The 14408-nt window shown below is 37.9% G+C and overlaps 2 protein-coding genes across 3 annotated transcripts; both read right to left on the bottom strand.

The window, feature by feature from the left end:
* Positions 1-583: 583 nt before the first annotated feature.
* On the bottom strand, positions 584-6353 carry sycp3 (synaptonemal complex protein 3). 2 transcript variants are annotated; one of them, XM_084733700.1, is made up of 8 exons: positions 6187-6353; positions 6007-6073; positions 5841-5875; positions 4369-4486; positions 3446-3545; positions 2084-2182; positions 1791-1895; positions 584-808 (listed from the first exon to the last, which is right to left on the bottom strand). In XM_084733700.1, exons 1-8 carry the CDS (start codon positions 6311-6313, stop codon positions 755-757), a joined length of 705 nt encoding a protein of 234 aa, XP_084589826.1. In that variant the 5' UTR covers positions 6314-6353; the 3' UTR covers positions 584-754. The 2 variants fall into 2 exon arrangements, with proteins under 2 accessions (XP_084589826.1, XP_084589827.1); XM_084733701.1 differs by having other exon boundaries at positions 6007-6075; positions 6192-6353.
* Positions 6354-8233: 1880 nt separating this feature from the next.
* Positions 8234-13989, bottom strand: actr6 (actin related protein 6). The gene is made up of 11 exons (XM_084733685.1): positions 13789-13989; positions 12780-12897; positions 12624-12692; positions 12405-12528; positions 11421-11556; positions 11099-11155; positions 10181-10279; positions 9842-9920; positions 9587-9758; positions 9283-9421; positions 8234-8619 (listed from the first exon to the last, which is right to left on the bottom strand). Exons 1-11 carry the CDS (start codon positions 13854-13856, stop codon positions 8490-8492), a joined length of 1191 nt encoding a protein of 396 aa, XP_084589811.1. The 5' UTR covers positions 13857-13989; the 3' UTR covers positions 8234-8489.
* Positions 13990-14408: the final 419 nt, after the last annotated feature.

The following is a 14408-nucleotide window of genomic DNA, read 5'->3' as shown; positions in this document are numbered from 1 at the left end:
CATTACTGAACACAATTTAACATCTATTTTCATGTCAATACTCACAATAAGTCCAGGCAGTTTGCATTAGTGGATATTCATTTAATGTCAGTTTAATTTTGTAGTTGTTACAGCATCAATACAATTTATTTACAATTATCAATTTAAAAGCGAGACTGAAGTTGCAACTATTCAATTAATAACCTCTCAATTTCATATTTAAGACATTTTGCAGAATCAGTGAAAGACACAAAAATCTACATCCTTAAAAAAGCAACTGTAACAGTGTAAAAACACACTTTTTATTTACTATTAAACTGAATTCTTAGCAGTTTGACCGGAGACTTTAAAATGAAAAGATTGTGCACCAAACTGTTCCGTACAAAAAGAATAATTTACTTTTGTATTTTTACTCTCACAGAGGGTCGAGATGATTTCAGTTTGAAATCAGCTCTTTGTCTACAAATGAATCCACACTAAACATTTATAGCAGAGATGTTTGTTTGTAATGTAACTCTGAAATCTGAGAGAGTTTTTTTGTTCCATCGTTTCATGACACAAAGTCATTTTCTTTTCTCTCTGGTGGACAAACATGAAACAAGAGTATAATTCATATTTTTATTACAAGTAAAAAAGTGGCTGAAATCACAAAGTGTTACTGTAACAGAACAGAGAACATCGTCACCGTGGAAACTGTGACAACAGGAATAATCACGTGGTAAACCCAACTTTCAGAACGCATCCTTTGGCTCCCTGTTGCCGTGGTAACAGCAGGTTAGAACAGCATGGACTGCAGTGATTTACGGACCGTCGCCATCTCCTGCTGTTGCTGTGGAAACAAATATCAACGTGAATGTGGGCCACAAGAGGATGTGACGTCAAAACCTATTCTGCTGACATCATATCCTGTTCAACACGATATATAAACACACTTTTCTGTATTTTTTTTTCTTTATTTTTCTATTACAATATTTTCTGGGTACCTCTAAGTTATATGTTAGACTTTTTAAAACCACCTAGAATGAAATTTAATGCCAACTTCACAACCATACTGGCAAAAGTATTAAATATATAACTGAAAATCAGTCCTAGGAAACAATTATTTACTAAGTACTTAAATTTAGTAGAATTCATGTTGCGTGGAAGAGGCTCAGCTGTATTTTGGATTCTGTTGCCACCTTAAAAAACAGCATTTTTAGGTTCGTTGTCATTGATAAATAACTAATTTTAAAACAAAAAGAATTTTCAGACAGAATACACTCACAAGAGGATTAGAATTGAACATTTTGAATATAAATGTTTCCAGTATCAGTAATGTTTACAACAGCAAAGTCTCTAAACTCAATAATATCTCACTTGAAACAAATCTGAAATGTAAATAAAATAAATCATATTTCTGACAAAATAACACTGAGTGAAGTTCATAAAGAATGAAGAGCACAGACAGAGCAGCGCTCAGGTGCAGCAGCAACATTCTCATATGAACTGATGAAAACTCTTCTGTTGACTCTGTTACTGTTTATATTGTTCTATATTTCTTCTTCTTTCTCACATTCCCTGTTTTAAATTGTTCGTTTTTGTGTGTGATTTTTGTTTCCTCATGTCCAAACAGCACCTCAAACAAACACACTGTGACGTCAGGAAGCGTGTCAACCCAAACATTTTTTGATTTACACATTTTTACAACTGGGAAATGCAAGAATCAGTCGATCGACACCAAATGATAAATGAAAATTGAAACATTAGACAATAAACCCTTATTTTATTCCATATAATTTATAATAAACCATGACTCTACTCTCTGCACTCACCGTGTCCATGAGAATCTTCTTCTGCAGAGTGGCCATCTCCTTCCGCAGCTCTTGTTGCGCCCCCTGCAGGAAAGCATCATGGGTCTTCTCCATGTCCTCCATGTTCTGGAGGAAAGACAGTGAAGTGAGTTGAAGTTGACTGAAGTTCTGCCAAACAGTCTGTATTTAACGACTAATCATCTTCAGCAGTCACTTGTTTTATTGCTGATGTTGAACTTTACATCATCAAACCCGACATGAATTACACCGCAGTCCCAGTTAACACGTCAGTCATTTCTTTCACACATCATCACCTTGACAAACTGCTCGTACAGTTCTCTGACGGTCTTCAGCTTCTGGTTCTGCACCACTCGGGCCTGCTGCAGGACCTTCTGCTGCTGCCTGAACAGATTCTACAGAGACCAGAAACACAGCTGAGCCACTCTCAGTGTCGAGCGATCATTCAGATTCATCAATAAATACAATCTGTCAGCGAAACCTCTGAAGCATTTATTGTATTTAAGTTAGAAACTTTATGTCATTTTTTAATTCAATGTTCAACTGAACTGAGTGATGATGATGATTAAGCAGGATTTCACTGTGTGCTAATTGATTAAAACATAATTCGTTACTATGAACATCATAAATATTCTGTCCTACAAAGGAAACAGGCAGGAACTTCCCAGAGTGCAGATCTGACCTCTGATCTGACCTTCGACTTTATTTGGAAGTTGCTGTATTCTGCCTTTGTGGAGCGAACCACAAAATATTGGGTCATACCAAAACAAACGGCAGAAACTTCCACTGCATGTGATCACTTTAACTTTAAAGAGCAGAATAATGACAAATATGATCAAATCCTCAATCCTCACCTTTTACTGTTATAATTTCCATCATTGTTATTATCATTATTTATTTCCATTTATTATTATATTGCAGTACACTTGTGATGTTCCAAGTAACTTTTACAATCAAACTATTTCACTGGTTTTGGGATGTTTCTGAGCATTTGAAGTTACTAACATTTATCAACGTGAACCACCACACACTGAACTGAACTCACCCTTAATAAAACCACAGTAACTCAGTTCAGTGTGTGGTGGTTTATGTTGATGAGCACCTGATCCTTGAGACTGGCTGTGCAGAGGGAGTTCTGTTTACTACTAATATTTATAAATGGTGCAAGAGAGAAAAATATTAAATTATATATATACGTATATGACGCCAGCATGTTTTTCAGACAGTTGCACAATGCAAAATAATGAGATGAAACTCATGTGACTACATCCCTGCAACAGGAAGGAATCGTGGTGAAAAGTCAGACTGAACGATAACATTGGTATCAATAAAATCTTTCCAATTTCAATCACTACAGTCAATGGTATTACAACCAAAGATAACATCAGTGTCTTTAACACTGATAAAGATAATTAAAAATATTTTGACTGATATGGACAGGAGTATAAAACTCACAGGTCAAATCCTCCCTCCAACACAAACGGCCTCCAGCTGCATCACTGTGTCTCATTTATTAAGTTGAGTTTTTACAAGACGTGATTGAACCCTAAATTTGATCTGAGGGGATTTTTTTCCTGTAAAGCAGCTGAAAAGCTGAAGGTCACAGCAAATCAAACCTGTGGCTCCATTTAATCAACTGAGCGAGAAAAAGCACAAACGTTGAGTTTCTCCTCCTGCTCCTCAGCTCGCTGGGCTTCAGCCTCCCACTGCTGCAGCGCAGACGTCACCTGCAGGGAGTACTGCTGAGTCATCTTCTTCCTGCAAACACACACACACACACACACACACACACACACACACACACACACACACACACACACACTTCAAAGTTAGACACTCAAATATTCATGGAAGTACTCAGGTCTTTTCCTTCCATAAAAGTACAAATACTGCAGTGTAGAAATACTTTGTTACATGTAAAAGTCATGCATTCAAAAGCTTACTTAAACCTAATACTAGCTGTACTACTAGCTAACTGTTGCCGCCCTGTGGACAAAAGCAGTAGTTTGATGTGATTTAATGAGAATCTGAGCTGGTGACAGATGTTAAGAATAACTTTAAAGAAACAGACAATCTGCTTATGAAAATCATATAGAGACATCAGAGTTAAACGGAGACATTAACAACTCTTTGCAGTAGCCTTAAGTAAAAGTACAAAAGTATGTCAATCTATATATACTTGTAACAAAAATAAAAGTATGGTCTATTAAAAAAAAAAAAAAAAAGATTTTAATTATTGATGTATTAACGGGTTTGTCATTTCAGCATTGCAGCTGCTGATGATGGGGCTCATTTTAATTACTTTACACGCTATCGTGTCAGAGTTTTATCTCAAAATAATAATGAAAGTTATAATAAATCATCATTAATTCTGTCCCTATGTTCAGTTAAGCTTATAAAGCTGTAACTTCTATAATTTCTTACTTTCTAATTTAATACACACTAGTGTATTAATTGCCTGATGAATTACGCTGTCGTCTTATCTTTTTAGCTGCTGCAGTGACATCATTTCCTGCAGATATCAAGACTTTCATCAGGTTTTCTCAGAGTTTTGTGGTTTTCTTGAAGAATAAAGTCAGACCTCTGGCTGTGATAGGTGTTCCACAGCTGCTCCAGTTTCTGTTGACTTCCCTTCATGTAGTTCTTTGTCAGACACTCCAGACGTTTCTTCTTGGCCTGCATCACCTTGCTGATATCAGCTGGAAACAAATAAGATGACACTGCATGTGTTTCTATTACATCAAAGAACAGAGCTGAATATACAGTCACAGACTTTTTTAATGCAGGTGTCAAAACAATATGTAAATTTTCACTATATTATATTTTTCATTATATTACTTTAATAAAGTAGGCTCTGCGGTTTTGATATTGTACTTGGAAATACTGCAGTTTTGATAATATTTAAATTAACTGTGATACAATTATTGGAAATGATCATTTTTGCAATACAATTTTCAGTTTTACTTAAAGGCTAGGCGAGGCTTCTTACTGGTTTTAATAGATGACATCACATCACTCCAGTCCTGGCTTCCCTCCATTGGCTCATGTGAGCTTTAGAATTGATTTTAAGATTTTACTGATCACTTTTAAAGCCCGTCTGGGTCTGGCCCCAAGTTACACAGTCGAAAAGTTGATGCTTTATAAGCCACTACACAGCCTTAGATCCCTGGGCGGGGCTCTCCTGGCTGTTCCAAAGTCGAGGCTTAGCCAAAACTGACTGTGCTTTTCCCATCAGGGCCTCTCGACTTTGGAATGACCTGACCGAGGAGATCAGGCTGCAGAATCAGTAACATCTTTTAAATCCCTTCTTAAAACCCACTTTTATAGACTTGCTTTTATGTAAGGTCGTCTCTTTGTAATATATTTTAATCTTATCCTTTTATTTGTACTTATTTATATTAACACATTACATGATGTTGTCCTGTTTCACTTCTTTTAATTGATTTATATTGAACAGTCGTTCTGTAATGTCATTCGCATCCCAATATTTTCATTTATTCTTATTGTCAAGTTTTTCTGTTCTTCTCTCTTTTACTGTTTTGTCTTTTTTTTTTTTTTTTTTTACTATTCTTAATGTCTTTTGCTCATGTTTTAATTTTACTTTTACAATTTTAGCTTAATTTTTTCTTGCCCCAGTCTGGCCTCATTGTGCTGCTCTGCTCTTTTGCTTTATAAGCACTTTGTAAACTCTGTTTTTGAGGTTGCCATGTAAATAAAGTTAGAATTATTATTATTATAAAGAAAAAAATATTGTATGATATTAAATAAATAAATATATAATAAATATTGTAAAATATTGATGATGTTTTATTTGTTGGGGTTTGTATCTTTCATCTGGAGAACAAAATTTTTGGGCCAGTTCTACAGTACCTCATTATAATGCTGTTTTCTCATCCATTTTACCTTTGACAAACAATTATAATTTGGTTCTTGTTCTGCGATTTGGATACTGCACTTTCAAAAATATTGCAATTAATTGATCCCTATTATGCATCGGGCCCTGATGATGTAGTAAGGAGAAAAACAGACACACACCTGCACAGAGCTGCTTACCTCCAAATTTCTCCAACATAGACTGGACCTCATTTCTGAAAGTGTGGAAAGAGAAACCTCACTTTCAAACACAGATTCAGCTGACACACACACACACACACAAGCCACAGAACAGTATCAATAAAACTTCATGAAGTTGTAATAAATGAGTATTGATATGAATTACCCCACAGGACATGTTGCCCCCTCCTCTTCAAAGTTAGCTGCAGGTCTTTTCTTGCCCACCTTGTCCACTATCAGTTTAATTTTTTAACAGCAGCAGTCATTAACATTCATAATTTATTGTCTTTTTTATTATCTGTCCAAAGCTAACACAGTAGCTAAAGCTAAAGTTAGCCTCACTGACCTTCTCTCAGATCGTCCTCTGAGCCGCTCTGCTCCTTCTTTTCCTCCTCTTCAGTAAAATCGAACACTTTTTCATCTGTTTTTTCCTCTGGGTGTTTTTTCTTCATCTGTTTTCTTCCTGTCGCCATTCTTAAAACCAAGTCTTTGACTTCTAAACTGAACAAACAAAAAAAAACTGGACTAATGGGAACTAATTTTACCAAGCTGTGCTAACTGCTAATATTAGCTTAATGTTTGCTGCTAATGACGCAAGCTACCTTTTATACAAATGTCACTAACAAACTGATACGACGTAATTTTAGTTCATTCTCTAAACCCGACGAACTCTCTTGTGATTTCTAGCTTTACGGTTATTTTATAAATGAAACTGGTTACAACACAAACTAACCCGAGCTAAAGCTAACTGAGCTAGCCTCGATGAATTTCTGTTCGATTCCCGCCACAACTAAATCGAGGAGCGGCTTCTAAAAGTCTCGTCTGGAAGGGAACCTTTGAGCTGCAAAACTCTCGCGAGGTTCACGCGCGTTGTTTCTTCCCTTTTGTGTTGCACAAATTAAATATAATTTATAATGTGACAGCAATGAGGTTTACATCTGTTCTGGTTTAGAGAAAGAAAGAAAACATATCCAGGATTAAGGAAAAATCATGATTTCAATCGAAATGATCACTCTCGCGAGATCTTTTGCGGGTTTGGGGTTATCGTTTTAGGGAACACATTTAAAAACAAATTATCAAATTATATATTATAATCAAATTATTTGATAAAAAGTCGAATTCATGGAATAAATTAGTAACAATTGTAATAATTTTCAGATAATAAAAAATAGAAATTAAAAGAAAAAGTCATAACTGAATTAAAAATCAAACTCACAAGATAAAAAAAATTGATATCATAATATGATTTAAAAGTCAAACTAAAAAGATTTAAAAAAAAAAAATAAAAATTTATGAGATGGAAACTTAAATTATGAAAAAAAATCTAATTAAAGAGTTCATCTTTATTTATGTCAATGGACATAAAATATTCTGTGACTTCAAATTTGAGATGTATTAAAAGAAAGAGAAAAATGAATGCTAACGCTGAGTGGTAAAAAATGGCTCACCATTTTCATATTTCGTGGGCTCACCCTTCTTTTTTCATGCTGATATGAAACTGCTAAAAAGATCATTGAAATAGTTGGAACATAAGTTGATTTGTTATATTATATAAAACCCGGCATAAACAACAACTGCACTGACAGTCAGTAAGGTCTCCCTTAAGGTTACGGACTGTTTCCCAGAGTTGGGCCGACCTTAAAATACAACTTATGATGCACGTAGCACTACGAAGGCTCTGGGAAATGGGGCCCTGATCTGGAAATAATTGATTACATCGTCTCTGTCAGAGCTGTTTAAGATGACTTCAGCAGCAAGTTGGCCACACAGGAAAATCACTGGCAACACTGTGGTTCAAATGTCTCAAAGTGGCTCAGAGATATGAACCTTAGTTTTATTTATTTATCATATCACACATGCCAGCCTGATTGGCAGGCAGACTCTTACAGGCCACAGAAAAATTCAAAACGGTCGTATCTAGCCTGCGGGCAACTAATTTTTTAGGCCTGTTCTTTATATTTGTAAGATATAACACTGAAAAATGCCACATAAAATCTGCTTTGACTTGTCTCAACTTTTCTTTTTACAGTGTAAAGTTATTCTTATATTTTACAACTGTAAAATATGTAGCCTATACATCAAATAAAAAAAAGCTTTAATATTCTGTCAAGTAAAATGTGCATCATGACCCAAGTCTTTTTTTCCTCGTCTTCTTCTCCATGAGCTGGTTAAATCTTCAGGGAAAAAAGAAAATACATTTTTTGTGGCTCCAGACAGATTTTTTTTTAGTCAAATTTTTTTGATCATGATGGTTGCAAACCCCTGAACTAAAGGAAATGCTTGATATGACAGTGTCTGCAGCCTCCAACACCTTCACACAGGTGAGAAGAACGACCACAAAACACACACACACACACACACACACACACACACACACACACACACGCGCACACACACACACACACACACACACACACACACACACACACACACACACACACACACACACACACACACACGTATAAAAAGTATAAACACTGAAATTTAACATGACAGCTGTAGAAAACAAAATCATTTGTCCTTTGACTTCCTGTTGATCCTGTGTCGGGGCAGATTTCATCACTTTGGTCTCTCAGATCGAGACTTTTTCCTTTTTTTTTCATGTTCATGATGACACAGAAGAATCTGCAGCTCAGAGTTTCACTTCTATCAAATGTCGAACTTTTCTTCACAAATACAGTGTCCGTTCTCCTCGTAGTCCTCCCGTGTCACCACGATCTCGTCGTAGTCCGGATCGTGAGCGAGCAGCTTCCCTCCTTCCCACGAGTAACAGATGGGACTGCAGGAGGAGACAGAAAACACCATAAAGATGATTTGATGTTCAGGTGGATGCATCATACTTTGGTTATTAAGGGATTTATCTTTATCTCTGTGACTCAGAGTGACAGAGAGCTGCTGACTTACAGCCTGTTCAAGGCGGTAATATTTATTCTGCCTCACTGCTGAAGCAGTGATGGTCTGTTTATCCAAGAACTCAGAATTAAGTGATAAATCCATGAGGCGAGCAGCTGTGTGCTTAAAAAAGAGCAGACGAACAGATTCACCTGTTGACTGGCGTGCTGTGGTGTTATGTCACACCTCTTTTGATTCCATGATGCCGGCTGACTGGACACACTTGGGTGGTTTTATGCTGGCACTACTTGCTTCAGTGTAAATACACAAAGCCGACATAAAGGCGAGCGGTGATGAGCCAATCACACGTCTCATTAAATCAAAGAACACTTGTGGTGATTGGCTGCGACCAAAACTATACAAATAGTCATTTTTTCTGGCTCTAAGCACAACAAGGACTCGGTGCACGACTGGAGAAGTTTTGATAGTACTTGGTTCTGGGTCACTTCAGTCAATAAATTAAAGGTTTTGTGTACTGATTCACAGCCCTGACTGAAAGGAGAAGCTGTGCGGGCTTCATATTAATGTGGTAACCGTCAGCTGAACTTACTTTGGAGGCTGCAGGACTGACACGGGGAGGTGGGCGGGGGCGAGAGACCGCAGCTCCGCCTCCAGCCGCTCTCTAAAGCCTGGAAACAAAGTGTTTCCTCCAGTCAGGACGATGTTCTGGTAGAAGTGAGGCTGCATCTCTGACGGCAGAAAAACACTGTCAGCTTTTTGTGATATTCACTGTAAACTTACTGATGAACATGTGGACAGATGGGAAATAAAAAAGCAGTTTGTGACAAGACAACAAGCAGTGAGTCTCTGGTTGGATTTAACTAAAACCTGAAAAATGCAGTCTGTGTTCTGACCTTCTGGCAGAGACTGGATGGAGTCCACGATGGCCTCAGGGATTCCCATCTCCTGGATGCCGATGTCTGCTGGGTGGAAGAGCATCTCAGGGACGGCGAAGCGCTCGTTAGCCAACCTCAAGATCTGCTCTCCGGTCTTGTACTTCCCGCTGAAGACCATCTCCTCTCGCGGCTGGTGGACAGAAGACGATGAGGACGGCAGCAGACATAAAGACTCACAGTGACACTGGAACATGAAACGGACAGTTTTCTCACCTTGCAGAAGCCTTTTTTGATGGAGCTAAAATCTGGAAGAACATAATCTCTCATCACAGAGTTCTCCTCACCCTTCATCCTGACAACAGAACACACAGAACAGCTGATAGAACACTTCTCCACAAACAGTCAGTGACCCGCAGGATGAAGATGGTTTGAACAATGGCTTTATCACAACTTATGTTTTTAGCAGCAGAGACTTGATGTTTTCCAGTCCAATAATTACGGAGTCAGATCGATCTCAAGATCAATAAATGAACAGAACAGAGGTGTGTGTGTGTGTGTGTGTGTGTGTGTGTGTGTGTGTGTGTGTGTGTGTGTGTGTGTGTCTGGTCTTACTGTGCGATCTCCATGTCCTTGTAAAACTGCTGGGAGACGTAACAGACGTCTTCTTTCACCTGGTTGATGACATGAGTTTCATCCATGACGTGCAGCTGGCTGGAAGGAAGACATGATTTCATTAAATCTTTGTGAAAAGAACCTCAGTTCTATCAGAGACCTACAGAACAGAGGCGGCAAGAAATGAAGAACAAGTAGTTACTGTACTTAAATAGATGTTTCAGGTTTCTGTACTTTAGTTACTTTTCCTCTCTGCATCTGATCACAAACATCTGAACTCCTCAAATTTTCTAAACAGACTCGTTTCTTTAGTTTTAATGACTTTGAGGTGAATTATTGATTATTGTTATTTTGCATCATTGTGCGCCGCCTTCAAACATCAAGACTGATTTCAACGTAAATGGACGAAACAATAAGACATAGAAAAGACGACTGACTGGTGGATATCACACAGGACAGACGGGACGAGACATAAATTATATAAAAGTCATGAGAAAACAAAAAACTACACAACAAGATGAAAACATAAGACAAACCAAGACAAAAATGACATAACAGACATAAAAAGACAATTTTTTGTTAAAAACCTAACAGACAAAAACAACATAAAAGACAACAATGACATAAAGAGGAGAAAATGACTTAACAAGCCGTAAGAATGTGAGACAGAGAGACAGAGACTCTGTGGCGGAGAAAAGCTGAGCTCAGTCAGTAGAAATGTCCTTCAGAGGACGACTTTTTACTTTTATACTCTGGGGACATTTCAGATCCTGAACTTTTACTGCAGTAAACAAATAGAATCAGTACTTCTACTTCTTTAAATAAAGTATCTGTCCTTCTACTGCAATAAAGACTGTGTGGACTTTTGACACGTCTGTCAAAGAGTCAAACCAAACATGATAACGGAGGTGAGCTCACCGGTATGAAATGATCTCCTTCAGGTGATTGGTCAGTAGTTTCCCTCCTACGTTGATCCTGTGAGGCAGAATAAAACCAGTGGGTCATTTTGTTGTTGTTGTTGTTGTTTATATTGATGCAGGGTGGTGATGTTGTTGTTGTTTATATTGATGCAGGGTAGTGATGTTGTTGTTGTTTATATTGATGCAGGGTGGTGATGTTGTTGTTGTTTATATTGATGCAGGGTGGTGATGTTGTTGTTGTTTATATTGATGCATGGTGGTGATGTTGTTGTTGTTTATATTGATGCAGGGTGGTGATGTTGTTGCTGCAGTTCTCTGACCTGCGGATGCCCTCCTTCATTTTCCTGCTGCGACAGTAGGGGGCGATGTGGGTGAAGGAGAACCCACTGTCGACCACCAGACAGCAGAGCTCTGAGGGTTTAGTGTGGAAGTAGTGATGAGCGCTGAGAGAACCGGCTGGAGAACAAAACACAGCACAGTGTTGTATTGTTGTTGTTTATTTGCTTGATTTTGAAAATATTAATAAACAGATTGTGGAGAAAAAATAAAACCAAAAGAAGTTGGAAACATTGTTTGTAATGAGTAAAGGTACTTTATTTCAACATTTTAGAACTTAAACACTAAAATTCAGTGAGTTGTAGGTACAGAGACAAAAAGTGTTACAACCGTCCCTGGTCTCCCCTACTTTATCTTTAATTGAGTCCAATTAATTAATTATTTGTGTTTTAATGTTGAGAAATTGTAAATCAAGACCACTTGTGAAGTTTTATTGACAGAGATGATGATCGTTGCTAAGCAACCAAGATGCGTCTCCAGCTGTGTCCAGCTGTTTTTGTGTAATTAAATTTAAATTATAAAAAACATTTTGAAAGAAAATGCAGACACTTTTAGGAAAGTCAGTCACCAGCATTGTGTTTTTCAGTTCACATCTAAATTTGAAAATGGTCAAAATGACGTCCTCGGCTGCTGTGATACTCAGACGATTCATGACAGTTTTCACATATGAGAAGGTCACGGCTGAAACTGTCTCCAGCTCAGACAAGACAAGACAGACAAGCTCGATGGTGATTCAGTCCAATCAGATTGCACTTCATTTGTAAATAGCCAACTGAGGACTCTGTAATTTCACCTACCCAATAAAGTTAACCCTTTACTGATTGTATTCAAGATCTTTTTGACAAGATTTGATCGTTCTTATTGGGTGAAAAAAGGTATGAGGAATCTCCTGCAACTAACTTTTGGGAGCAGTCAATGACTCCTAAAACACAGCAGTCATGAACGTCCTAATGTCCAGTTTGACTCACCGTTTATTCTCAGAGCTGACTGGAACTGGTACTCCTCGAACAGGATCTCATTCATCGACTCCTGAATGGAGGAGAAGTTGAAGTAGGGCTCAGTGATGATGATGCTGGTGTCTGCAAACTCCACCTGGACCCAGAGCACACACAGCAGAGGAGGTGACCAGATCAGAAAGCCTCAGTGGAGGAAAGACAATAAGGTCAGAAATGAAGCAAACTAAAAACCTTAAACATCTCTTTTCCAAACAGATGGTCCCACACTTTCCTCTGGACGTCCCAGTTGACCAGATAGCCCTGAATAGAAAGAACAGGACAGAGAACATGAGCAAGAACCCATGACAGTGTTAAGAACCAGTGATCTGCGTGTGGCTCCACTCTCACCTTCTGGAAGGGCAGGATGTAAAAGAGACCTGAAGGATCTTTGATCTCATCCAGCTGATTGGCTGTGAAGGTTTTTAATCTGGACGTCTTGGAGCGGAACTGGCAGTTTGGGATGACGCTGAGGCACAAAGAGAGAAGGAGGGTCACAGTGAGAACGCTTCAATGACAAATACACACCAAATCAGTTTGTTCTGGTCCACTAATCTTAAGTGCAAACCTGCACCTTATTTATTTATTTACATGGTCACTGGGTGTACCTTGTGCATCCTGTGCACTTGTTGAGTATATTTTGTGTATTTTGTCTTTGTATGTATTGTTAGATACTTTGGATGCTATGATAACTTTATTAATCCCTGGAGGGAAATTAAATTTTCTCTCTATCGTTCTTTCCATAAAATTGTCAAATCATAATTCAGTACCGTTTTACGAGTTGACATAAATGTTACTGAATGTCTTAAATGGATAGATGATATTATCTGATATCAATCACAGGCCACTGAACTGAATCAAATCGTAACGTGTCAGACTTATATGTCTAAGAAAATATTGTATTGTTTTCCAAAGAATAGATATTATATCTTATCTTGATGAAACTTGTGATTTACACACATATTTGCCTCTGGTATGTGGTGGAGTAGAATAATTAAAAACTATACGGTGTAAATAGGCCTGTTCAAGTTCTTAAGTTATATTTTGCCATTTATTGATTCCATTCCGTTGCCGAACTTCAGTTTGAGCCTTGAAGCTTCAGATTTGGTCTTCAGTGATGTTTAGTATGGTGGAGTAGTTTACTAAAAAAACAATGGAAAAAATAAACCCACCTTTTTTAAATTGAGTTCGGTTTTCTCCGTATTCAAAACGGTGCAGTGCCAGAGGACAACGTGTAACGTTAATGTCGTGTAAATTACAGAGTACTACAGGTGGATCCGTGTCAAATATTGTAGCTGGACAGACGCTTTTTTGTTATTAGCAGTAATGTTAGCTTCCATGCTAACACGACTCCACTCACCTGACTTTCTCCTGACTGTATCCGATCTTCGCCGTGTAGGCTCCGTTATCCAGAACTAACGTGGCCATTATAGAATCTAAAACACAGACGTCACATTTATTCTTCAGTTTATAAAACAGAGAACAGTTACACCGCACTGTGACACACTCAGGACTGATCCGCCATTAAATCTTCATTTACTTCTCCCGCCAATCAGCGTCTCCTTCTCTTCTGATCCCGGAGACTTGACACTGTGAGACAGCCAATCAGAGTTCTTCTTCCTTTTTCTCTATACTCATTGGCGGTTGGTACAGCCAATCAGATACGAGGTTTGAGGTCCTTCTAGAAAAATGTTCGGGAGGAAACAAGGAACCCTTTTCTTTTTCTTGTTCTTATTTTTTTTTTCCTGTAGTACAAACCAGGAAACTGTGGCACCAGGCAACAAACACCTGATCAGGTTTCTGAACATTTTTTGTTGACACACAACAGACTGATGGAGCTGCTGAGAGCTAATATTAGTGGTTTGTCTGTCTAGCTGACATTAGCAGTTGTTCTACACTGAACAACTTAGCTGTACAGACCAAAAGCTAACAACAATAATAACAATAATAATAATAATAATAATAATAATAATAATAATA

This window comes from Lutjanus erythropterus, chromosome 13, assembly GCF_056507025.1.
Source record: "Lutjanus erythropterus isolate fLutEry1 chromosome 13, fLutEry1.hap2, whole genome shotgun sequence".
Lineage (NCBI taxonomy): Eukaryota > Metazoa > Chordata > Actinopteri > Lutjaniformes > Lutjanidae > Lutjanus > Lutjanus erythropterus.
Note: the sequence above shows the minus strand (reverse complement) of the source record. Positions and strands in the feature narration are given on the sequence as shown.